We start from the raw sequence: 25,075 nt of genomic DNA, 5'->3' as shown, positions 1-25,075 counted from the left end.
GTTTGTCTCTTAGGATTTTTGTTGTTTGAAGAGATGAAGAAGTAATGATGTCAGTGTTTTCTCCCACTATAAAGACACAGGGGTTTGATGGGATTAAATGGGCCTCAACTTACTCTGGAAAATGGCAGTCATGCACTCCTTATGTAACTGATAACTCTCTGCCTTGAAGCTAAGTGTCCCAGGTGGGAACTATTAAGACTATAGTTTCAGAAGTCTGCAGTAGCACATGTTCCATTGAGTTAGCAAAGAGAATAATTTAAATATTTCACCACTTATCTATTTAAATTCAAACAGAATTTGGGGTTACAGAACTATATGCCTTGAATATGGTTGGTGTTAGGATAGGCTAAGTTATGCTTAAATAACATGCCACCCCCCAAATCTCAGTGGCCTCCTAGCACAAAAGTTTATTTCTCATTTACAGGACATTTCTATGTGGGTCTGTTCCACAGAGCCCCTCAGGGACCCAGACTGACGAGACTCCCTCATCTTGGAAATTGCCCCATTTGGAACTTTCAGGGTTGGTTTTGGTTGCTGAGGCAAAGAGCCCAGGGAAAGGCAAAAGTCCGTTTCTCTTTCTCAGCCCGGAAGTGACACATGTCAAACTGCATTAGTCTGAACTAGTGCCATGTTCCTGCCTAACTGCTGGGATCCTGGAAATGTTGGGCAGCAGATGGTGGGCATTTGATGGGTATTCTTCTTTGCCACACTGTTGATCGTGATAAGTTAAGGATAAAATTGGTAAACCAAGGGAAAGTCTCAAACATAAAAAAGAATGATTTCCAAAGGAGTAAATACCAGAACTTGATCAACAAAGCAGTTAAAGGCTCCCTTTCCCCAGTCTCTACTGAATGGCAAGCTGGTCATTGCTCAAGGGGCCCAGGAGCTGGCCTGGGACTGGAGGAGGAACTTGTGGTCAGACCCCAACCATGGAGAAAAAGCACTGGAGTTTGAGGTCTTGTCTGACGGCCAGCAGAGTTTTCTAAGTACACTGGCATCTAAAACTTTTGAGTGAGAGGCGGAAGGAGCTGAAGGAGCCATGGAAATAACAGCATGACTCACGGACTGAAGTGCAAAGCGGTTATATTTAGAAGCCAGCTTCGAGCACTCTATAGGCGGAAAGCAGGGCAATTGATTTCCATTTGTCACTCCATCACACCCTTGCACACCTAAACGAAAAGGTCACAGTGGCCCAAGATACATGCATAATTGGAGGGAGTGGGTGCTTCCGTGCTGACTTCTGGGTAAAGCTTTCTTTTCCTCCATGGCTTCGTGCATTTAACAAGGGAGCCATTTATGTAAAAAGCAAATAGTAATCCCTGCCCAAGTCTACCGTCTTCTCTTCAATTATGTGTGCAATTTAAGCAAAAGGATTCTCTTGAATCTCTTCAATATCGCACACTTTCAAGGGAGAGGCAGAGCCATTCTGGATTTTGTGCCATTTGAAATAGACGTATGAGAAAACGGTTTCTCTTTAAGAAATGAAGAGAGCAGAAAGGTTATGAATGTGGCCACTCATCTTCCTTGCTTTAGCCCCAGACTTGGTAAAACCTCAGCATTTTAAGAGCTGTTAAAAAGCATCCAGTTCCTTTCTTCTTTTTAAAATTGTCAGCTAGGCAGAGATGGCTTCTGTTGCTTCAGTGTAGGGGAGCCAAAAAACATTTTTAATTGCACGGAGTCATTGGAAAGCAAGGAGATAAATATTCGGTGCTCACTCTTGAAATTAAACGTCAAAGTCTGATGCAATTCCAACTCATAATACCAATATAAATCAGTGGAAAGCTAAACTGTTCTTTGGCCCGCTGGAATGGCTAAGATCCTAGGCACTGAAGAAAGAGCGAAAACTTGCCATGGATCAAGTTCTAGATGTTTTCTTGTCGAAATGATAGTGCTATGCTACTTTAGAAATCAATGTAAATGGCAGCTTTGCCGAGGGCCCAGGTCCTGGCGCCCAGCAAAGAGGTCTTTAGTTGCACTAGAGTGACACCTAATGGTCATTATGGAAAACACAGGCTGTAATCTCTCGGCCCTTTCAGTTCCTGGGTTTGACTTAGGAGCTCCTAGTGACCGGATACATATCAGGGTTGTACGGTGGATCACATCTCCTCTTCGGATGAAACCTTTTAGTGGTTGTGTCCGCTCTAGCTCTGGGTCACCTGTGCTGTTGACGCTAGGAGGTGAGGTAACGTGGGGGGAGAGGTTTGCGGCAGGGAGGATGCAGATTCTGGAGTCCTGGGATGCCCTCCTATGCGGGGGCTAGAAACTCAGAACAGAAGGTAGATATCGTCACTCACCACTTCCTTTTGCCTGCAGAAAAGTGAAGCGACACTGAGCGCAAAAAAAACCTCAACATTTGTCGTTTCCTTGTCCCCCAACCCTCTGCAGTGCTTTCCCTAACAACAGGGAGCAGGGACACCCTAGTCCCAACAGAAGCAATCTAATTTTTGAAACTCATTCTCTCTGCTTACTTCGTACAGCAACAGGCGCGCTATCAGCCCAAGGTATTAGGCTGGGGACGTCCCCAAAGTCCACCACACAACTTAGAGGAAGGTGAGTTGTCTAGACCACAATGAACAGTAGGCACATTAGGTAAGTTTCTTGGTCAGAAATGGGGGAAGGAACCTATATGGGAAAAGAATCTAAAACAGAGTGGGTACATGTATATGTGTAACTGATTCACTGTGCTGTACCACTGAAACTAACACAACACTGCAAATCAACTATACTCCAATAAAAATTTATTAAAGGGACTTCCCTGGTGGCGCAGTGGTTAAGAATCCGCCTGCCAATGCAGGGGACACGGGTTCGAGCCCTGGTCCAGGAAGATCCCACATGCCGCAGAGCAACTACGCCCGTGTGCCACAGCTACTGAGTCTGCGCTCTAGAGCCCGCGAGCCACAACTACTGAAGCCCGCGTGCCTAGAGCCCATGCTCCGCAACAAGAGAAGCCACTGCAATGAGAAGCCCGTGCACCGCAACGCAGAGTAGACCCCGCTCGCCGCAACTAGAGAAAGCCCACGCGCAGCAGCGAAGACCCAATGCAACCAAAAATAAATAAATAAAATAAATAAATAAAATAAATAAATTTATCTTAAAAAATTGAAAAAATTATTAAAAAAAGAAATGGGGGAAGGAGCAAGGTTATAAATGTGGCCAGTTCTTCTCACTCCCTTGGCCCCAGACTTGGTACAACAGCAGTGTTTTCTTACCTGGGGGAGAGTGTAAAATGGACAAGATATTATGTCCAGGAAAGTTTACATGGAAGGAAAAGGTAAAATTTGAAACGGTAGGGGAATGAAAGATGGATGAGATTAAGGTGGGAAATGGGGTTATGGCCCAGGAGGGTAGATGAAAAGTTAGAGAAAAATTTAGACCTGGGAAGGTGGTACTTCTCCAGGGGAAGCTGGTAGTGAGAGGTTCGTGGAGAGGGGAACAAGTGGGTGGATGGAAGGAGGAAGCTTCTGGAGGGGACAAAAATCACTGGAGATTTCTGAGCAGAAGTCTGAGATCTGAGCCACGGCAGTGAGTATGGATGTGTTAGAGACGGAGGGGCAGGAGGTGGGAAAGGGGCTTAGGCAGCTCTTACAGCTTTTGCTGCAGCCTCTATAGGAAGTCACAGAGGCCTAATAAACACTAGGGTACAAAGGAGGGAGGGAGTGAGGGAGGGAGGAATGGGGTTAAACAGAAAGAAAAGTGGCGAAGAAGTAGGGAGGGGAGGGGAAACAGAAGCAGGGATGGGGAGAGGAGGAGAGGCAGGGAAGAGGCTTTTTTTTTTTTTTTTTTAGCATTATTAATATTATTATTATTATTATTTTTAACATCTTCATTGGAGTATAATTGCTTTACAATGGTGTGTTAGTTTCTGCTTTATAACAAAGTGAATCAGTTATACGTATACATATGCTCCCATATCTCTTCCCTCTTTTTTCTAACATTACCCACCCTGCCCCTTCAAGGGAGGGCACAAACCCAAAGAGAATTCCTGCCAGAACAGGTCACTGTTCTTAATATAAGGGAAAGGAACGCTGAAAGCCACTTTTGTGAAGATGATAAAATACCAGAGGAGTTGAAGATTAGAAAATTCAACCCTGTGTGTTAACCTTGTAAGTTTGTAACATTTACAAAAAATTTTAAAAATAATCTTTTATTTTCGTAAAAAAATATTTTTTTTATTCTATGAAAAAATAAATTTTTCATTTGAGTTGATTAAGAAAGAGAAAAAAGGAAGTCATGAGGCCTTAATGAACCAGGGAGGTGGACCATACTGAGGTATTAACTTCCTTAGGTATTTTAATTATCCATCAAAAATCTTTCTTTTCTATTAAAATAAGTTTTGAAAATCTCAAGCAGAACTGGACTAATTTAGGGGAATTGAGGACCTTCTTATATCTGAGATCAAATCAGCTCTAAAGCAAATCCTAAAAAAGAAGCATTTAAAAATCTTTTTTAGAAGGTCAACATGTGTAGGTATGTCTGGCTTGGGGTGGGAGTGTGAAAGTGTGAAGTATTCATTCCTTCTCTCTTAACCAAAATTCCCTGCAGATGCTGCCATCACAAGAATTTTTTTTTTTTTTTTTTTTTTGGTGATATCTTAGTTCCCCAACCAGGGATTGAATCTGGGCCACAGCAGTGAAAGCATTGAGTCCTAACTACTGGACCGCCAGGGAATTTCCAGGATTTTTTTTAAAAAAGAAGGCTGGGAGGAGCCTCAGATATGATCTAATTTGCATATGGCAAATAGGTTTTGTCTTGCGTGCCAACACCAATTCAGCAGTGTTGATAGTAGCTGGCTGCACTGAGGATTCTAAGGATACAAACACTCTGGCTTAATGGAGAACTGTCCCGAAGAATTAGCACTGTCTTCCATGGGCACATTTTGGGAAAAGCAGCACATGTGCTATGTATTTGCCATCCTTGATTCAAACCTCTTATTTTATAGTCAAAGAAGCTGTGTTTGAGAGGTTATGTAACTTTTCCAAGCTCACACAGATAGGAAAAACTAGAGTGTGCAGTGAAGTTAGTCTTGTCTAATTTCATGTCCGTTGTTCTTTCCACTATTCGTTACCAAATGGGGTCCCACTGTGGCCTCTCTTTTCACTAATTTGGGGTGTGTGTGTGTGTGTGTGTGTGTGTGTGTGTGTGTGTGCACGTGCGCCCATGGGTCTTGGAATGGAGAAAGTGGAGAGGACTTGCCCTCACGTCTGCTAAATCTCTTTCTCTTCTAAATCAGCGGGGAATGCACAGATGGGAGTCAGCTCAGCCCTTCTGGGCACCAGATTCCTCAGGGATCAAATGGGACCCAGTGGCCAGCCAATCTCCAAGGGCTCTTCGATATCTGAAATAGTCTCTCTCGTGCCCTTTACACAGAGTAGCTACTCCAGGAATAGTTATTGAACTACAATGGAATTCCCTCCAGGATAGCAGCATTTGGCCTATTCACATTTTATAGGAAAGGAACAAGGAGGGAGGCACAGTGATGTGTCTTTGGACAACACTATTATCTGGGATTCTTCTCTCAATGAAACTGTGGTGTCATGGACTGAACTGTGTCCCCTCGAAATTCATATATTGAAGCCCTAATCCCCTGCGTGACTGTATCTGGAGAGAGGACCTTTAAACAGGTAAAGTTAAACGAGGTCCTAAGGGTAGAGCCCTGATCCGACCTATATGACTAGTGTTTTTATCAGAAGAGACCCCCGAGATGGGTATGCACAGAGAAAAAGTCCATGTGAGGACACAGGAGCAAGTGGCCCTCTGCCGGCCAAGGAGAGAGGCCTCTCGAGAAACCAAACCTGCTGATAGCTTGGCCTTGGACTTCCGGCCTCCAGAACTGTGAGAAAATAAATTTCTGTTGTTTAAGCCACCCAGTCTGTGGTATTCTGTTATGGCAGCCCTACCAAACTAATACAGATGGTTTCCTTAATTATCCAAGGATGGAACTGGCGATCCCAAAGTCCTTTGCTTTTTTCCTTTATTATTAACCTTCTGAGCTCTGGACATTTCACAGATTGTCAGCCTCTCTGTCTGAAGGGGACAAAGCTCCTCAGGAGATCTGGAGCGGAAGGAAATGCATGGAATTTGTCAATCAGAACACTTGAGGTTTTGGAAGGCGGCGAGGTCTCCACCAAAATTCATGGTCCCCAAAGAACCCAAACTTCCTTCGGAGGGGGTCGGGGGTCCTGTCCTCTTGCTTTTGAAAAACTACATTTTTGCTGCCCAGGACTGGCTACATGATTTGCGGGTTCAGTGACAAATGGAAACATGGGGTCCCTTGTTCAAAAACGATTGAGTATTTCAAGATGGCGACAGTAGAGAAATTAACCCAGCGCTGGCCCTGTGCAGCTGCCCAGATGCCTGCCCGGGAAGCGGCCCTCAGGTTGCCTCTGCCACATCCCACCGGACAGCAATGAGGCAAATCCATGTGAAATCATCAATCTGAGAGTGTTCTATAACACACTGACTTTGGATCAATTTTACAAGTAAGGCTAATGTTTAATCATGCATTGGTACATTGAGATCAGGACTCCAGTTTACTTGCAAGGAATGAGTGTACCACAAAAACTTGGTTAAGTTCATTTCGCTGAAACAGGTGAAGTTTAAACACCTTTTATTTCAAGAAATAGTGCTTCTAGGCTTTCCTGAAGCCAGAATTGTTCTATAAAAGTATCACAGAATATTACACAAGATTAAAAAACACAGTATGCTTCCTAATAACGTGAAACCTTTTTACAAAGCACATCATTCATGACCATAAATATGTTTCATCTGTCATTCAGCCGGTGACACACACATCTGATAAAGAGCTAGTTAATTTTAACATATGTACAGAGTCTATGATAAAGACTTAAAGTTATCAAAAGATTCAACTATAACATATTAAATTTTCTTTAAAAGAGTTCACCTTAAACACGTAAAGGAAACATAATTTACCTATGCATTTGAATTATCTAAAAATAAAACAAAAATTATTGTTAAGCTAAAAAAAAACCTTTTTGGGAAGTTGGCTAGGATACTGGTAACTTTCAATGAGGTAATAATCCTTTTGCTGGTATTTAAACATCTAATACATGACAAGAATATTTTCAAGAACACAGAATTTCAAAAGCAGTTTTGAAGTATGCCTTTAAAAAATCAGAACCTGGTGAAGGCCTTAAAAATAATCACACAACACATACGGTGCATTTAAATTATGAAACATTCATGAGTTTGTTATACTGAAAAGAATTCCTTATATAAATTCATAACTAGATATATTTTCTTAACACTTAAGCTTATTAGCCAAGTCAAGAAAACAAAACAAAGATGAAAAAAAGTCTTCAGTCCTTTTATGCTGTTAAGAAAATAATAAAAATTTAGCAATTTTAAGCATATGATGAACACTTTGAGGCCAGGCACAGAGTAAGCAGGCAATCTTTGTTTTGTTTATTTATTTTTACTGCCAACATCCTTAGCCATGCCATTCTGCTAATCAGTTTTAGCAAGTCGAGGTAAAACACATGCATTATTTTCTGGCAAAAGCGTGTGTTGAACAATATGTGATCCACACTGTGTGTCACCCTTGGGGGTCCATTTTCCTTTGTCACACTGAGAGCAAGCAGTGAGACTGACAAGTCTGGAAAAAAAATAAGACTAACCAAATAGACATGGCATTCCGATCTCAAAGTGCAAAATCACTGAGCTAAAAACGAGGGCCTTGAAAAATTCCAGTGGTTAAAAATGAATCAAAACCACACTTCGCAGGCCGTGGAAAATGGACTGAAATTTCACTGAGGACGTCAAGTTCCAGAAACTCAGAAAGGCACAATTCTAGCCATCTTGGTTGGTTAACATTTATATACTCATGTCCCTACAACTTTCAAAAGATAATACTGTTTTAGTACCCCCCAAACAAACAAAACCCCACAAATCCACCTGTCTTTCTACTCTTGACAAATAGCGACTTAGCACAGAGTCGCTGGGCGTGTACCGCTCGCATGCGCACTGACTTCCGCTGCCCGGGTGTACCCGGGGGAGTAGCCGGGGCAGTCTGGAATGTCGGTTGTCATGATTGCCTTTATTAGTTTACTAAGAAAAAGTTAAAAAAAAAATACTGTGTTTAGGGTAAGGTAACATGGCATCTAATCAGAGGAGAGTGGAAAGGAGGCACTGCCTTCCAGGCTCTGTTAAGTTCCGCTTCTTGTGATTCTTCCCCACCTGGTCTGACATCCTCTCTTGGCTGCAGGAGGAAATCGGCTGCTCCTATTGGTGGACGCTTCGATCCCGATGAACGGAGTCAACATCAGGATGTGTGGTAAGACGCAGCCGACCTTCAGAAGCATCTTCTCTTGGAGGACCATCCTGGGGAAGTCCCTTCTGGTGCCTGGGCCCGGGCTGCACCAGCTCCGCCGTCGTGCCATCGCCACTGAAATCAGTTTCAAGAAGATTGATCCCTTCATGCTCCATCCACTTCTCAGTTTTATGATTTCTCCAGTGTTCAGAATTCAAACGATTAACTTCAGGCATGTCGTTATTCCATTCAAGTTTACTCTCTGGGCTGAATGTTGGTAGGTTGGAATGCAGGGTGGGATGGTCAGCCGGCAAGGTCAAAGGAGGTGCTTCCCCAACCCTACGCCTCGGGTCTTCATCTGACTCTGCTGGTGCCGAGAGCTCAGCAGACATAGCCAGGAACCCATCACTTTGAGCACTTTTAGTCTTATTTGCTTTATTTTGCTCATGGTGACTGTTCAACAGTGCAAATACTCTATCTGCAGCCTTCAAGTAATTAGTCCAGTCAACCAGACTAAGTCTATAGTTTGGTCTGTCCTCGTAGATGCTTCCATTCACACGGTATAGATCCTCCAGGCTTTGCCAGTTGACGTCTGCAGTGAGACTGGGCTGACTAACCTTCCCATCCGTCCCATAACTGTCCTCTGTGAAAAGAGATGAAGGTGGATCCTTAGTGGAGAAAATATTTCCTACTTATTGGCTAAGTAACTTACATTGTTTTTGTGGTACAAGTCAATTTGAAATAAAACACTAAAAAGTATGTTTCCCTAGTAATTTGTTGTCAAGGAGGGGCCTAAGGTTACAAAAGTGACTGAATGATAATGAAATTTGGAAAGAAGATCGAACGAGTGAGAACTTCTATGACCAGACTTGGTTGGTACTGGAAATACACTGGTATTACCGGTCAGGGGGCTTACGTTTTACTACTGGCTCTACTCAAGTCCCCTGTGCAATCAGGAAATCAAGTGAGTGAGTCTCTCTGAGTCTTGGTCCCTCATCTGCCACATGTGGGAATAGTTGTGTGATAAAACCTTTACTGCTTATAGGGCTGCTGGATGAACGATGAATTTCAAAGTAATTTAATGTAATAGGCAACGCTTAGTAAGATATTTTTATTTTATATTCCCTGACACTCAGTATAAAAACACATTTGAATGCAATTAAACTCTTCCAAGTAAATGGATCTGTTTCTTTGATTGCTTTTTTTGCCCTAAAAGTTCTATCCTTTAGATAAATCAATCATTGAGTGGTTTTTCACAGCATGCAAAGAATACACCAGCTTTCTCTCTCTCAGATTTTTCTACATCACTAAGATGACTATAGTTCTGCAGAAAACAACAGCTTTTCTCTAGGTGCGCCCAAGAATGCAATGAACTACCCACAAAGCAATACAGATTAGCAGGAAGAGTGAGTAAAACTATACAAAACCCACACCCTCAGTATAACCAGAAGAGAGAGAATTCTAGAAACTTCAAGTCACCTGTAAGTGAAAAAAAAGTTAATACTAAATCCCAGTAGAGCTGTATGTCACACTTTGGGCACCTGCCCTGGGAAGACTGTATACAACAGAAAAGAAAAAAGAGAGAATGAAGTCAAAAATGGATTTGAAACCATTGCTGGAAAGAATGTCAACCTGAAGTATAAAACACTGTAGAGTCTTGGTAAATCGTGGTACTGACAATGAGGAAAAGACCTAGAAGGGCAGATGAATCGAGGTGGCAGTCTTGAAAGGCATCATTTCAGGGAGAAAAGGATACAAAGGAAGAGAGAAACAGCCTTTGGAAACTGGTGATAAAGGAAAAAGGAAGCCAAAGGGGGGAAATTTCAGGTCCTGCAAGAAAAAGAGAGAAACAAAGAAATTCAAGGACACACAACCTCTTACAATCCCATCCCCCAATAATAAGAAAATAAAAAAGTAAGAAGAAAGTATACTTGGTTACACAGAAAAGGATCTTCTTAAACTAGACATGTTGTAAATACTTGAAGACCATGAAATTAATAGAAGCAGTCTAAATATAAACAATATTACTATAAGAGAAAATAGAAAATAAGAATAAAAGGTCTACCATCTTATGAAAATGCCCCTGCCAAAATAAACCGCAAAGTGAAGAAAACCACAACGTAACACTGCTAAGTAAATTGAATCTTCTCAATCAAGCGTCCAAGGATGTAAAAGTCACCTTAAATCAGAAATTAAAGTAGGAACCAAGGATCGTATATTCAGTCAAGCTCTCCTTCAAGTATCAAGGCTACAGAAAAACAGCTTCAAACATGTAAGGGTGCAGAGAATACTGCACACATCAGCTCACCTTGAGCAGTCTCCTAGAGGATGAGTTTCATTCAACCAAGAAATCACTGGGGAAACTTCAGCAAAAGGATTGATGGCGAGCATTTAACACATTTATCAGATCCAGGAGTAAACCAAAATTAATGAGGTAGAGAACAGAAAAAAATGACATATCTAATAAATAAATCAAAATCCTGGTTCTTTAAAAAAAAGGATCAAAACAGATAGTCATTAGCTTACCTAATTAAGAAAAAGGGGAGACATTTCAAATATACAAAATAGAAAATGACAAGGGAGAAATAATTATTGAAATATACAAAATTTAAAACACAAGCAACTATGTTGCAGACATTAAAGTGAACAGATTGGAAAACCTAGATGAAACACATAATTGTCTAGGAAAATACATTTTATTGAAATTGACCCAATAGCGATAGACAGCTTACACAGAACAATTTCCAAAGAAGGAAAAGAAAGGTTTATAACCTTTATATAAGTTTATAAGAACTACTATAGGAACTTTCTATCAGTCTTGTAAGAATTACGCTACAAAAAAGCACCAGGTCTCTATGATTTCACAGGAGAATTTTACCAAACCTTCAAGGAAAAGAGAATCTCAATGCTCTACAATCTGTTCCAGAGCATAGAGGATCAAAGAAAACTTTCAAACTTTTTACGAAGCAAGTATAACATTGTTAGCTGTGGTAGGCAGAATAGTGGACTCACCCCCCCAAAGATGTCCACATCTTAATCCCTGGAAGCTGGGTATGTTGCCTTACATGGCAAAATAGACTTTGCAGATGCGAATTAAGTTATGGATTTGAGACTGGGGGGGTTATCCTGGAGCAGCCAGGTGGGGCCGATGTAATCCCAAAGGTCCTTTTTAGAAAAAAGGGAGGCAGGAGAGTCAGAGAAAATGTGACCTTGGAAGCAAAGGGGCGTGTATGTTGGCGGGGGTGGGGTAGAGGCAGGTATTGAAATTTGAAGACGCTACATTTTCAGCTTTGAAGATGGAGGAAAGGGCCATGAACAAGGAATGCAGGCAGCTTCTAGAAGCTGGAAAAGGCAAGGAAATGGATTCTTCCCTAGAGTCCCCAGAAGGAACGTAGACCAGCTGATACCTTGATTTTAGCCCAGTAAAACCCGTTTCAGACTTCTGACTTCTAGAAATGTCAGAGAATAAATCTGTGTTGCTTTAAGGCACTGGGGTAATTAGTTATAAGAGTAATAGGAGGGCTTCCCTGGTGGCGCAGTGGTTGAGAATCTGCCTGCCAATGCAGGGGACACGGGTTCGAACCCTGGTCTGGGAAGATCCCACATGCCGCGGAGCAACTAGGCCCGTGAGCCACAATTACTGAGCCTGCGCGTCTGGAGCCTGTGCTCCGCAACAAGAGAGGCCGCGATAATGAGAGGCCCCGTGCACCGCGATGAAGAGTGGCCCCCACTTGCCACAACTAGAGAAAGCCCTCGCACAGAAACGAAGACCCAACACAGCCATAAATAAATAAAATAAATAAAATAGTGTTTAAAAAAAAAGACCTTCATTTAAAAAAAAAAAAAAAAAAAAAAGAGTAATAGGAAACCAGTACAATACCTAAAAAGAGAACACTAGCATAAACAGAAAGACAATTTCAGACTGAAATCATTTATTAAGATGATGCAAAAATCCTAAATATTAGTGAAGAGAATTCAATATTATATTAAGAAAATAACACATGATGACCTACTGCAATTTATTCCAGAAATGGAAGGTTGGTTCATTCTTAGCAAGTCTATTAATACAATATAGCATATTAGTAGATCTAAAGAGAAAAATGATCTGCGTATCTCCATAGATGCTGAAAAGGCTTTTGACAAATTCAACACTCTTTATTGATAAAAACACTAAAAAAAGAATTGATGGCTATTTCCCTAACGTAACAAAAATGTAAATACCTTAGTCCTAAACCTGCTTCTCACTTCATGGGAAAATCCTGAAAGTCTTTTCATTAAGAACAGGGACAAGGTCACATTGTACTGAAAGCATTAGTTTATCCAATTAGATAAATCAATCAGAGACACACAAGTGGGAAAAGAAGCAAAGCTATCTCTACTTGCAAATGCATGGTAGTGCATCTGGAAAATCCAAGAAAATCCATGACAAAGTTAACTCAAAAAAAAGAAAAAAATTTAAAATGTAGCAGGATGTAAAGTTAATATACAGAAACCAACAGCCCTCATATACACAAACAATAATCAAGGAGAGGTTTTAATGCTGGAGGAAAACCCTACTTACAATAGTAACAAAGAAGATAAAGTACTTATAAATAAACTTAATAAGAATGTGTGGGCTTCCCTGGTGGCGCAGTGGTTGAGAATCTGCCTGCCAATGCAGGGGACATGGCTTCGAGCCCTGGTCTGGGAAGATCCCACATGCCGCGGAGCAACTAGGCCTGTGAGCCACAATTACTGAGCCTGCGCGACTGGAGCCTGTGCTCCACAACAAGAGAGGCCACGAGAGTGAGAGACCCGTGCACCATGATGAAGAGTGGCCCCCACTTGCCGCAACTAGAGAAAGCTCTCACACAGAAACGAAGACCCAACACAACCAAAAATAAATAAATAAATAAGCCTACACCTTTTAAAAAAAAAAAAAGAAAAAATAAAACAAAACACAATAATAATACCAGCAATAACCACCCTTTGTTTAAAAAAAAAAAAAGAATGTGCAAAACCTTTAAGAAAATACTTTTAAAAGCTCCTGAAAGACCCATATATACTTAGCCAGATAGAAAGATGTCCTTTGCTCTTGGATAGAAGACTCAGCATCATAAAGATATAAATTCTTCCCAATAGCTAATACTTTATAATAACTATAAATGGAATATAACCTTTAAAAATTGTGAATCACTATAATGTACACCTGTAACTTACATAATATTGTATATCAACTATACTTCAATAAAAAATAAAGAATTCTTCCTAATAATTCTTGCAGAAACCAGGCAGAAAAATGGTCAAAGACATAACCAGATAATATACAAAATATGTAAAACGTCCTTTAAACTTTCAAAAATATGTTCAACTCTGCTCATAAAAAGAGCAATACAAATTAAAACCATACTGAGATACCCTTTCTTTCTTATTTGATTGGAAAAAAATTAAAAAGCTTGACAGCTGTCAAAAGCAAACACTGTCATACATTGATGATGGGAATGCAACCCTTATGGAAGAGAATTTGGCAATATTTAATACATCCACATATGCATTTACCTGTTGATACAGTAATCCCACCAATTCATGACTCGGAATTTACTCTGAAGATATTCTCAACAACATGAAATTATACTTGCACAAGGCCCTTTACTGCAGTACTATTTGTAATTGTAAAATATGAAAATAACTGAATAATACATAAAAGAGCAGTTGAATAAATTATGCTTTTCGCAGTTTTGACTTTGGAGCTAGGTGAAGGCATTACATAAATAAAAACCAAAATCAAATGAATAATGATGAAGATAAAAAGAACCTAAAATGGAATACAAACAAATAAACAAACCTTACTTTATTTCAAATGAATAACATAACCACAATAAAAGAGGGCGGGGCACAGAACAAGCCCAGATAACTCTGAACATAGCACTGTTTTTTGTTACTCAAAAGAGAAACAACTGAAAAATACATTGAACTCTAGACAGCAGGTTTGTTTTTGCAGTAGTGTGATTTAGCAATTCTGAAATCGCTCTCTGTGTACCGCAGCATTTAACAAATGACTTAATCCACTGGGGATACTGGAAACTGGATTTCAGTGCCTACCCATCCCTCCACGGCACACTTCTTTTCAGGGTGCAAACTGCACAGCAGTACCCAGTGGTCCTGGTCCTGACCCACACCTTAACAGCCCTGACACAGGTCCCCTCTTCGTCTTAGGAAGCCGACCTCACCTCCAGCCCCTTGAACTCCAAACCCTGGCTTTGACCCATCTCTTGGTCTAGTGCCTTAAACAGAAAAGTCCAACAGTGCTAGCAAGGCAGCTTGAAAAGAAAACGGAGCCCTGAGATGTGATTGAGAGAAGAGACCCCGGGGCAGCTTCCTTAGGGCAACACAGAGCAGGGCAGTGAAGGCTGTGTTTTTCCCTTCTGATCTCAAGAGGTTCGGGTGGTTCAGAAAATGCATTTGTGTGCTGAACTCTGGGCTGCCAACGAGTGATGATGGAGATGGTGTTGGTGTTGATGAATATCTTTTCGTGTTTCTTATAAAATACAGTAGCATTCTTGTATCACTCATTACCCCCTTTCACATACCGCTTTCTTCATGTGAGTGCTTTGTGCCCCCATATTATACCTTACTAATAATACTCATCATCATCAGGGCTTGCTATATGTCAGGCTCTGCTCTCAGCTTCTGACTAGTGAGGCTGGGATTTGAACCCAAGGCAGGCTGGCTTCAGTGTCTGTGCTCTAACCACAGTACTGCGCAGCCCCTAACACACAGCTATGCCACCCATAACTGTCTACAAGGAACGCACTGCGGCCACAGGGGCAAATGAATCAAAACAAGCAAAAGTGGTTCCTTAAAAACTAAAGGATCCAGTGATCCCATTCCTGGACATATATTCGGAGAAAACTCTAATTCAAAAAAATACACACACCCCCATGTTCATAGCAACACTATTTCCAATAGCCAAGACATGGAAGCAACCTAAATGTCCATCGACAGAGGAATGGATAAAGAAGATACAGTACATATATACAATAGAATACTACTCAGCCATAAAAAAGAATGAAATAATGCCATTTGCAGCAACATGGATGGACCTAGAGATGATCATACTAAGTGAAATAAGTCAGAGAAAGTCAAATACCATATGATATCACTTACATGTGGAATCTAAAAAAGATACAAATGAACTTATTTACAAAACAGAAACAGACTCACAGACATAGAAAACAAACTTATGGTTACCAAAGGGGAAAGACGGAGGGGAGGGATAAATCAGGAGTATGGAATTAACAGAAACACACTACTATATATAAAATAGATAATCAACAGGACCTACTGTGTAGCACAGGGGACTCTACTTCATATTCTGTAATAACCTATATGGGAAAAGAATCTGAAAAAGAATATATGTATATGTATATACATGTATAAAACTGAAACACTCTGCTGTACACCAGAAACTAACGCAGCATTGTAAACCAACTATACTTCAATAAAAAGTCGACTTTACGTTTGGAAAAAACAAACAAGCAAAAGCAATGTGGACAGAAGCATGGTCGCTGAGGGCGGGCACGACGTGGCCTGCTGGGCTGCAGGGCGCGGGGCCAAAGGGGCACGAAGCAGCCATGCCGGCCTTAGGCTGCCAAGAAGTGACCGGGACCGCCCGGAGCTCATCGAAGGGCAGCGGCATCAGCTTTCACCGGCAATGGGAAAAACAAACACCCCATCAACCTGTGGATCCGATTCTATTTTGCAACACAGAACTTATTACTTTCAACTCAAGCCAGCAATTATTTCCTGAGTAGAATGGGGGCCACTTTACTGAGCTGTGTCCCTACCCTGAGCTTGTCCTAACCGGGAAAATGACCAGTGGGAATAAGCAAAGCATTTCAGCTGCCCTGCCTCATGGACCTCCCAGGCCAAAAAAAAAAAAAAAAAAAAAAAAAAAAGGAAATTGAACAGGGAACAGACTGGCTTTTAAAAGACCTTCTAAATAAGCCTGAGGATTAATTTTCAAAAATTCACAAAACCGAAGGCAGTTTACAAACGCTTCTGTAGTCAATCTTGTACAAAGTACATTCTCTAAAATATCCTTGAATTTTCAAATAATTCCAAATTCTTCAGGTGTGATTGCTCTCATTTTTCTCAAAGGCTTTTGTAATCAAATTGCATGATTCAAAATGCATTTTCATTAGTTTTCTAAAATAAATAAATAAAAATCTGAAAGAATCGAAGCGTCCAGAAACCCATCAGCGGTGCCGTCACGGGAGGGCTGTAGACTGGTAAAGTGGGACGGCAGTTTTTCCGGCCGTTCCACATCTGTCGCCTTTCAATCCGACAGGATGCGATGGACAGGGGAGGCCGCATCAAGCACTGCCTTTGGGTGTCCGGGGAGAGCCCAGGTCTGACAGGTCGATGCCCTCCTGTTTCATCATTTCCTGCCTACGATGTGGACAGCAGCTGAAAGGTAGTTTGCCTCATGGATTATGAAACGGTGGCGTCTGAAAACGCCAGTCATTCTGAGTTAAAAAGGATCCTTAGATTTGTCCATTGGCAAGGAATTTAGAAGAAAAAAAAATACAGAACAGGTAACACGAGGTTACCCTGCCACACACACTTTCACTCGCCATATTCCCAGGGAAGGGACGCCATGTCCTCAACAACTAAAGCTACCAAGCGTTTGCCCAAACGACCCCAGAAATGATGGATTTGGCCCCGCTTAGTGATGGTGGTGACAGGGGTCAGGGTAGGGGGGGGTCCCAGATGCCTGCCCTTTACCCATGACTGGAGTGCAGTTAGCCATTCTTCATCTCAAAGCTGTCCAAGGGTGGCTTGCTGAAGAAGAACTCTCTTCCTCAGCTCTGACCAGACTGGTGTCTTAAATAACCTGTTAATACCCTTTTACCTCTGTCATGACAGAAATAAGAGAGGGCCAGACGGAAAATCCCGCAGCTGTAGAATCGAGTGCATCATAAAATAACTGTAAAGTCAGTATCTAGTGTGAGGTCCACTTAAAATGCCCCACTTCAGAAATGTCTTAACGGGACCCCCGGGAAGCAGGCAGATCAGTCCTGGTGTGTGAGATGCTACCTCGGCAGCCCACAGCCTGGGGGAGACCCGCGTAAGAGGGGGCTGTCCTGCTCTGTCTCACGTGTGCTGGTGCGGGGCACGCAGGGTGGGTGTGGAGGCGGAGTGAGGAAAGGAAAGAAGAAAGACAAGAGGGAAGAGAAAAAGAAGAGACGGAGAGACCGCTATCAAGGATCCCCAGAAGTCCAGCTTTCTTTGTCTTGTTTGTTTGCTTACACCTTCCCCGCCATCATTCAGCTTCTCATGGGACCAATGAACTGCCCTCTGAAAGGAGGAACCTGAGACCACAGCTCAGGAGCCTGGAGGAGGGGCAGGGGGGCCACCAGGGTGCCCTGGACAGGCGACATTATTCTATTTCTTTGAGACAGTATCAAGATGGGTGACACCAGGGAGGTCCATGTCCCTTTGATGAAAGTGTTTCTCCCAAGAGGATTTGTGAACTAAGGCAGTGACACATCCGTGCCTCAGTTTCCTCTCAGTAAGGTGGTAAGGACAGACCCCTCCTGCCCCACACGGCACGTTTCTGACAGACCTGCTTGAAGTCTAAGCTTGGAGTAGAAGTTTCTGTGGAAGGGCTGACACGGCCGCCAGGCGTTCTGGGTCCCCCTCCCCGACCCCAGAGCACAGGGAGGTAAGCGGGATGGATGGGGGGCTGGAGGGGATAAGAGGACAGGGCTGAGGGGTCTTCATCAAGCTTTCATGTGTCAGGCACTATTGTCTCCAGGCTGTGCTGAGACCTTTCTGCGAGTCTTGATTCCAGATACCCTGACCCCGACTCCCACGCTTCCTATTCACTCACCAGCCTCCTGCAAAGCTTCTGAGCCCCATCACCGCTGCTTTCACCGCCAAAGTTAATTAAGGACTGTGAACAAGGAAACGCCTTCTCTCTGCTCCAACTTCAGCTCTAGCGTGCTCTTAAAATTCCCGTGACTCCTTTTGTGATTTTGACTTCATAAAATCTCTACCTCCTTTCTGTGAAGCCTCTCCACCAAATCAACGTGTAAGCACCACCAGAAAAATAATCCTCCCCCCTTCTCCCCAGGGCTCCCGAAGGTCATTCTGTTTTCTCCCTCTTCACATCATTCCGTGCTTAAAAGCACCATCCAACAAGCAATCAAGCGTGGGACTGAGTGAATGCTCTGAGAGACATCTTGTTGTGACAATGAGTTGATGTAAAAGCAAAATGACAGATCTGTCCCCAGTGACACAAGACGGTGGAGAAAGCTGTTAGAACATGCGTGCACCCCAAGCTACGCTCTGTGCGACAAGGTGAGAAACAGAAATGAGTTAAAATGGCTGGATCATGCAATGACTGGGAAAGAAGCTGCCGGGCAGAATAAAAAAGTGTGAATACCTGTGCAGGTCATAGCTTCCTCCATCTTTATTTCCTGATATAGGAAAATATAAGAGTAATTTATGTTAGCTTTACAACTCATAAAACCATGTTCCATGCACAACATCTAAACCCTAGAAAGAAATATATCGTGTGAAATACAGACTGTGCCGGAGTCCCACAGAGCTTTTCTATTAGACAGGTTCAAAATGAGGATGGAAAGCTATAAATAAAAAGGTTTAAGATAAAACGTATCAGACTTCACATGAAAAATGGGTGAGGGTGAGATAGGAAAGCCCATTTCAAAGTGATAAAGCGGTACTTCCCAAAGTCCACGTAAGTCTCAGGAATAGTTAACTTTTGGTTATTTTAGACAAAACACTTGGAAAAAAGGGCCAATAATCATCTCCCTCAGGAAGCGTCTAGAAGGTGGACAGGACTACTTGAAGTGTAACGGTAACAAGAGGCTCCGCCTGGCGTGTCGTTCACCATTTAGAGACTCTATCAGGTTTCACTAAGTGGAGCTGCTATGTCATCACCAGTAGGAGGTGCTATGTTCTTCAGGGGAGAAATATCCGGGTGTAATATTTCAAGTGCCTCTAATACTTGTTTCAATTTCCAGGCCTTAGGGGGCTTTTTTGGGGAGTAAAATTTGAGGAAAAGGTCAACAGATAAGCAGGATATCTGGAAAGATTTAAGCTGAGTGGAGTCAGTGACCAAAAGACCTGGCTGGACTCTTCTGGCTGGCAATGAATTCCGATAAGGTTTTAACTGAGGGGTGGTGACTGACAGCTGTGATGGCACCGCCCACAGGATTTAGAATTTCCTCTGGGACTCGCAGCTTGAATGCCGTGAGGACCCTATAATGGTGGAAATGACAGGTGACGATGCTGATCATTTCAGCATGCGCCACTGCCCCCCCCCCGAGTCCCCCATCAAGGCTCATGGCCTGGGGAGCTGCCTACTTTTATTGCTGGCTCTGCAGGGGACCCACAGAGACACAGGCCCTTAAGGGCGCTGAGAAAACTCAGCTGCCCAACAGCGGGTTTTTGCAAATTGTTCCCACTGTCTTTGGGTCTAGCTCTTCACCCTTTTGGGGTTGGCATGCTGTGCCCTTGGCCAGCCTCAGCTCTTTCTCCTTCCTTCTATGGACAGCTGATATTTACATTTCCACAGGAATTATGAGAAAATAAGTATCCTCATTAACCAGGAAAGAGCTGGGACGGACACTGAAAAGAACTGCATCTCCATGAGCCAAAGGAGAAATGAGTTTAACATTGCAGACCAGGGAGGGAACATCTGGCTGATTCCATACAGGCCCTCTTATACTTTCAGATCTCAAGACAACGTTGTGCCCAAACATCTCTAGTTTCAGATGGGAAACACTTGCAGAAGAAATCTAATTCAATGTGTCGTGGGCAGGGATCCAACTGGGGGAGTTCCAAACTCTGAGAGGCAGAAATAGGGCACTGTGTGTTTCCATCCCAATTCTCTTAAAAAAAAAATAGGATATCCTGGTTGACCTAGAGTATATCTTATGACTGTTGATATCAATAACAAATAAACCCCCGATGCTTTCATCCCATTTTCCAGTGGATGCTTCCATCAGGAATTGAGGTTTACTAAGAGAAGGGATCTTTGGGCGAGATGGAATGAAACACTCACCAAATCTTTGGGGGTATTAAATTTTTCATTAGTGCACCCAGAGCTAAATTAGGGAACAAAATATGTTTGGAATTGCCTGGAGAGTTTCCCCTGTAAGGATCCCAAACTAGACGTTTCTATGTCTTCTATCCCCAACTATATGTTTCAAAGGCAGAAAACTTGACAACAGAAAGAATTTTCCAGGTACTATGGGACAAAAAAATTTTTTTTCCTTACCAACTTCTAGGCCCTTAGGTCTTGGGTTGCACTGCTTATACCCTTGACAGCTCCTGAGTTCCATCAGCTGCATGTGTAGCTGATTCAAAACGCCCCGTTCTATTGTGTGCACGGTATTTGTGAGCTGCGGATGAAGCGGCCAGGACAGTATCTTTAAGCTCACGTTCTGCTTATTCCATTTTCAATAAGCTTCATAAAATGAAAACATATTGACTTACCTGATAAGGATCAGTATTCATATCAAAAAACTCCAAAAAGCCAGTGGCGAACTCACAGAAAAGAAAATTATGCGTCTCATTAACTGTCCGCAAACACCAGTAGGTGTTGTTGTTAGAACTCGTGCAAGCACAGAAAGAGCCCACTGTTGGCAAGAAAGAAAAACAAAACAAAAAGAATGAGAAAACCCAGGAGCCTCGCCATTCCAGCGTTTCCTTATCTTTACATTTTAAAGTTCACATTTTCTTTCTTGCAAATACTGTGTGTGTAGACGTTAAAAACAACTACATTTCTCCCCCTCTCTATACAAATTTGCCGTGAGATTAGGTGACGATGCAAAAAAACAGTGGCAACCTAGGAGGGTGATTATAGGCTGAAGGTGAAGGTGAAGTCTCAGGCTCTTTCGTTTGCTGTCCCCTTAGCTCTGTGGGGCACTGTCTCCAAAACAGGGTGACTGAGTGGAGAACGGGAAGGAAAGTATCGGAACTCCTATTTATGGTTGTTTTAATTTTTTTTAAAGAGGGAAAAAATGGTTACTTAATAAAAAGATGGACCCAGTGCCTTAGCTTGCTCTGAATGTCAGATGGTCGTGTGTCACAAATGGTGCCTGGAAAGAGAGGGGATTCTGCAGTGTGGATGGGTTTGGAGGAGGCTTGAGCGCAGCTCAGTGGATTTAAGGGTGTCGCAATTTGTGATCTTGCAGGCTCGCTACAACACCTGAACATGAGATGGACCGTTACCATGAACATCTTTTGTACCACGCAGAGGTTCGCTGGTTAACTTGTAGAAAGTACGTGAAAGAGCGGTCAAATGAAAGCTTCTGCTACTCCCTCTGCCTGGGGTGCTGTACCCCCAAGCCCTGTTCACATGATTCCTTCTCTCCACGCCTTAGGTTTCAGCTTCAATTTCACCTCTTCAGAAAGGCCCTTTATCCCTACCCTCTCTAAAAGGGTCCCTTTTAAAAACTTTGATCACTGTTTCCTTCACAGCATTATTACAACTTGTAATTATTTTATTGATTTCATTTACTTTCTTTCTTTACCCGCTTTTGGAATATAAGTGTCTTGAGGGCAGAGAAGGAGGTGTGTCTCGCTCATCGTGTGTCTCCCGTGCTCGGCCAAGAGCCTGATGGAGAACAGATCCCCAGCAAGCTCTGTGACCCTCAGATCCCCACATTCAAAGTTAAAGCTAGGCCTTTAAGAGTTCACTCAGCCTTGAGTATGTAAACATTATGTAAACATAAATGCAAACACAGACCCTGAAATCAAGATGCACCAAAACGGAAAGGAAAACAAAAATGATCACAAATAGGTCTTAGGTCTCCCCAAGAATGGTCTCTGGTTTCCTGGGAGTCTCTAAATCCCAGTTTGAGAAACACTGACCTGGACTTCAAGTGCAAGTCTCCATGCACTTGAAATAAAGCAGAAATGAAATACATTTGGGACAAAATTGTTCATCCATTTATTTAGTTACTTAGTGACAAAGCAGTCTTGCTGGGCCAGAAGTCTGTCAGGGGCTGGGTACTCCGTGAAATATCATCAGGAGAAAAACCCACGGAGAGCTGGGCATTTTCAAACAAAACGTCAAAATACAAATTTCTAAAGAAAAAAGTAATTTTGGGCAAAATGATTCTAGCTGTCAGTATAGACAATGATATGATGCTTTAGTCTAGGGTCTTTCTAGATTCCTGGTTTTGAGCTGCTGAATTCCCAGTCTAAGTAACTGTGCACGAGCTGCTGGCTGTCAGGCTGGTGGCGGGAGGTGGCACTTAGATGGGGCGACTCACGGTTCCAGAACGGTGCCGTCTGCCAGTGATTGTTGTCATGCGTGAAGCAGGTGAGGCCAGGAAGGCTGCACTCTTCACCCTTCCGCTGCCGCTTCTTCTCCTTCCTCTCTTTCTTCCTCCTGCGGTTCTCCTTGAAAAGCTGTAGTTTGCTGTCTACTTCTTGAGCGGCTTCTCTATTCCAATAGAAGGGACGTTTTAATGATCAGAAAGCACTTTCTCAAGTAAAAATAGGATCGTGGCTATGAATCGCACACACAGATTTAGGCACAAGATAGTAGACGCACAATAACAGATGGCCTCACTTTTTCAGAGGGCCTCGAAACACAAAATATAAACAGCAATATTGGAGACAAACTCATGGAGTGACAACGCTCTTAGAATTGTACTGAGTCTTAACAGGATTGACATTTTCTTCCTTACTGACATGCAAACATTGATGGAAATAAATGTCAATGTGAACCAGTAGATCCTGTTGGCCATGCCCTTTGGGCAAGTGGCTTAACTTCCTGGTGGCCCAGTATCTATCAGCCATGAAGTCAATGATTGGTCGGATTAGATGACTAGAATTAGGTTTCTAAAATTCTCTGGACAAATCCTACAAAATAGACTTGGAAAGAATTAAAAAAAATTTTTTTTTTATTATCTTGATCTTTCCATGAAGGGCTCAAATTTTGTTGAGGCTCAAATATTAAATTCCCTTTACATGCAAATTTTATGATTATTTTAAAAAGATGTCTTTTTCTTCCAGCTTATAGAATTCAACACAGTTGCACGCTGCTCTGCAGAACACACGGACCTAATTCAGCAAGTCCACAGAAAGCAGTGCATGGAGTACAATCTAGATACCAGCCGATACACCAGCAGAGAGCACACACGCAATTAGAGCAGAACTTCAAATGATAATCCCTCCCGGGATTCCAAAAATATCGACTGCCATGGTCCCTTGGCAAGACGTGGGCTTGTTTTCCACTTCTTGAGCTAATGCCCTCCCAGTTGCATCTACTTTTCTTAAGCAGCACCACTTGGAACACAGGAGTCGCAGCAGCCTTTCAGGAAGGCCCCGCCAAAAGTCCTTCACTCCCAGCAAATGTGGCCAACAGTTACTTACTTGAATGGGTGAAGGTGGCTCTTTAATTTCTCTTGCTTTTTCACACCTTTCTCTTTGTTGTAATAGCTGCAGGCAAGAAGGTTGAAAAGTGAGTCTTCATAATCGTGCATTTGATCAAACAGTTGATTTATAAAATGGAAGCAAAATACAAGGTAGGCAGTTATTTTGTTGTATGTAACAATCTTAAGTTAATGGGACTTCTTTTTTTAAGCTTCTGCTTAGGTTTATGACATGTTTAATTTGACATAAATGGTTTAGATCATCACAATACATGATATCAATTTAGTAAGCTCTCTATTGGTAAAAGAGAGAAAGAAGCCTAACGTGCATCACTGCAGCTTGCGTGAAAATGAGACCACGGATGGACACACACACACACCTCTGTTTATTGCAGCCACACTCCTCAGGTTTCCTTCTCTTTAGATGTCCTCTCACTTCTCTTAAATTCTTAATTTTATCTTGCAAAGCCTCAATCTGGAAAACACGCATGTCCACAGCGGCATTTTAAGATCAAAATTTTCTACACAAAGCATCTTCCCTTCCACCCTGTTTTCCGTGTTCCACAATGACAGCTATTCATCTGAGATGATAATTAATTTGGAAACAAGCTGGGCCTAGAATATGTCTACCTCTATATTCCAACCGATGTGTTATAATAAACATTAACAGCTGGCTCTTTTATAATTGAATCATTTTGCTCACAGAGACTTCAAGAGGTCATGCTTTTTTCACCTTCTATTTTGTTTTCAGTCAGGACTATCACAGTGTCACTGGAGAAGCAGAAGCAGCTTGTTCTTCTATTCTTCGCATAATTATAAAAGAAGATGAGTGCACACAGCAGGGCTGGCAAGTGGGGTGGGCTTTTGGAATATACCTTCCAGTCACATGGCCGTGGCTCACCTCTTTATCAATGTGTGCCTTGTGGTCCTTCCAGGCTCTGGCTGATTGATAAAGTTCTCTCTCACAATGGATTGTATCATTTGGAAGAATAAAGCATCTGCAAAAACCAAGCAAACAACATTAGAAATAGGTTTCTATGCTAATATTAAAAAGCATTAAAAATAGCCAAGGGAACTTCATTATCCTCTATACCAGAGGTCCCCAGCCCCCAGGCCATGGACTAGTAGTGGTCCACGGCCTGTTAGGAGCTGAGTGGCACAGCAGGAGGTGCGCGGGGGGCAGGCGAGTGAAGCTTCATCTGCCGCTCCCCATCTCTTCCCATCGCTCGCATTACCGCCTAGACCATCCCCTGCTCCCTCCCCCACCATGTAGAAAAATTGTCTTCCATGAAACCGGTTCCTGGTGCCAAAAAGGTTGGGGACCGCTGCTCTAACTGCTTAATTTGGATGCAAGCAGTTACCTGGAGCTGAGCTACAGACAAGGATAAGTGGGAATGTTTCCTGGTTACTG

At 42.5% G+C, this 25,075-nt stretch overlaps 1 protein-coding gene across 7 annotated transcripts in view; it reads right to left on the bottom strand.

The window, feature by feature from the left end:
- Positions 1-6,592: 6,592 nt before the first annotated feature.
- The window catches only part of SULF1 (sulfatase 1), a 161,645-nt gene continuing 143,162 nt past the window's right edge, over positions 6,593-25,075 (bottom strand). For 4 of the 7 annotated variants that reach the window (XM_082433478.1, XM_082433479.1, XM_082433477.1 and 1 more), the window contains 7 exons: positions 24,566-24,662; positions 24,045-24,139; positions 23,666-23,731; positions 22,558-22,730; positions 20,774-20,916; positions 20,556-20,679; positions 6,593-8,909 (listed from right to left, as the gene is read on the bottom strand). In XM_082433478.1, the coding sequence (XP_082289604.1) occupies positions 8,239-8,909; positions 20,556-20,679; positions 20,774-20,916; positions 22,558-22,730; positions 23,666-23,731; positions 24,045-24,139; positions 24,566-24,662 (1,369 nt within the window). In that variant the 3' untranslated portion in view covers positions 6,593-8,238. Of the gene's footprint in view, positions 8,910-15,145; positions 18,730-20,555; positions 20,680-20,773; positions 20,917-22,557; positions 22,731-23,665; positions 23,732-24,044; positions 24,140-24,565; positions 24,663-25,075 lie in introns of those variants that run through there. The other 3 variants (XM_082433482.1, XM_082433483.1, XM_082433480.1) reach the window with 2 other exon arrangements.

This window comes from Balaenoptera physalus, assembly GCF_965194825.1.
Source record: "Balaenoptera physalus genome assembly, chromosome: 17".
In the NCBI taxonomy this organism is placed as follows: Eukaryota; Metazoa; Chordata; class Mammalia; order Artiodactyla; family Balaenopteridae; genus Balaenoptera; species Balaenoptera physalus.
Note: the sequence above shows the minus strand (reverse complement) of the source record. Positions and strands in the feature narration are given on the sequence as shown.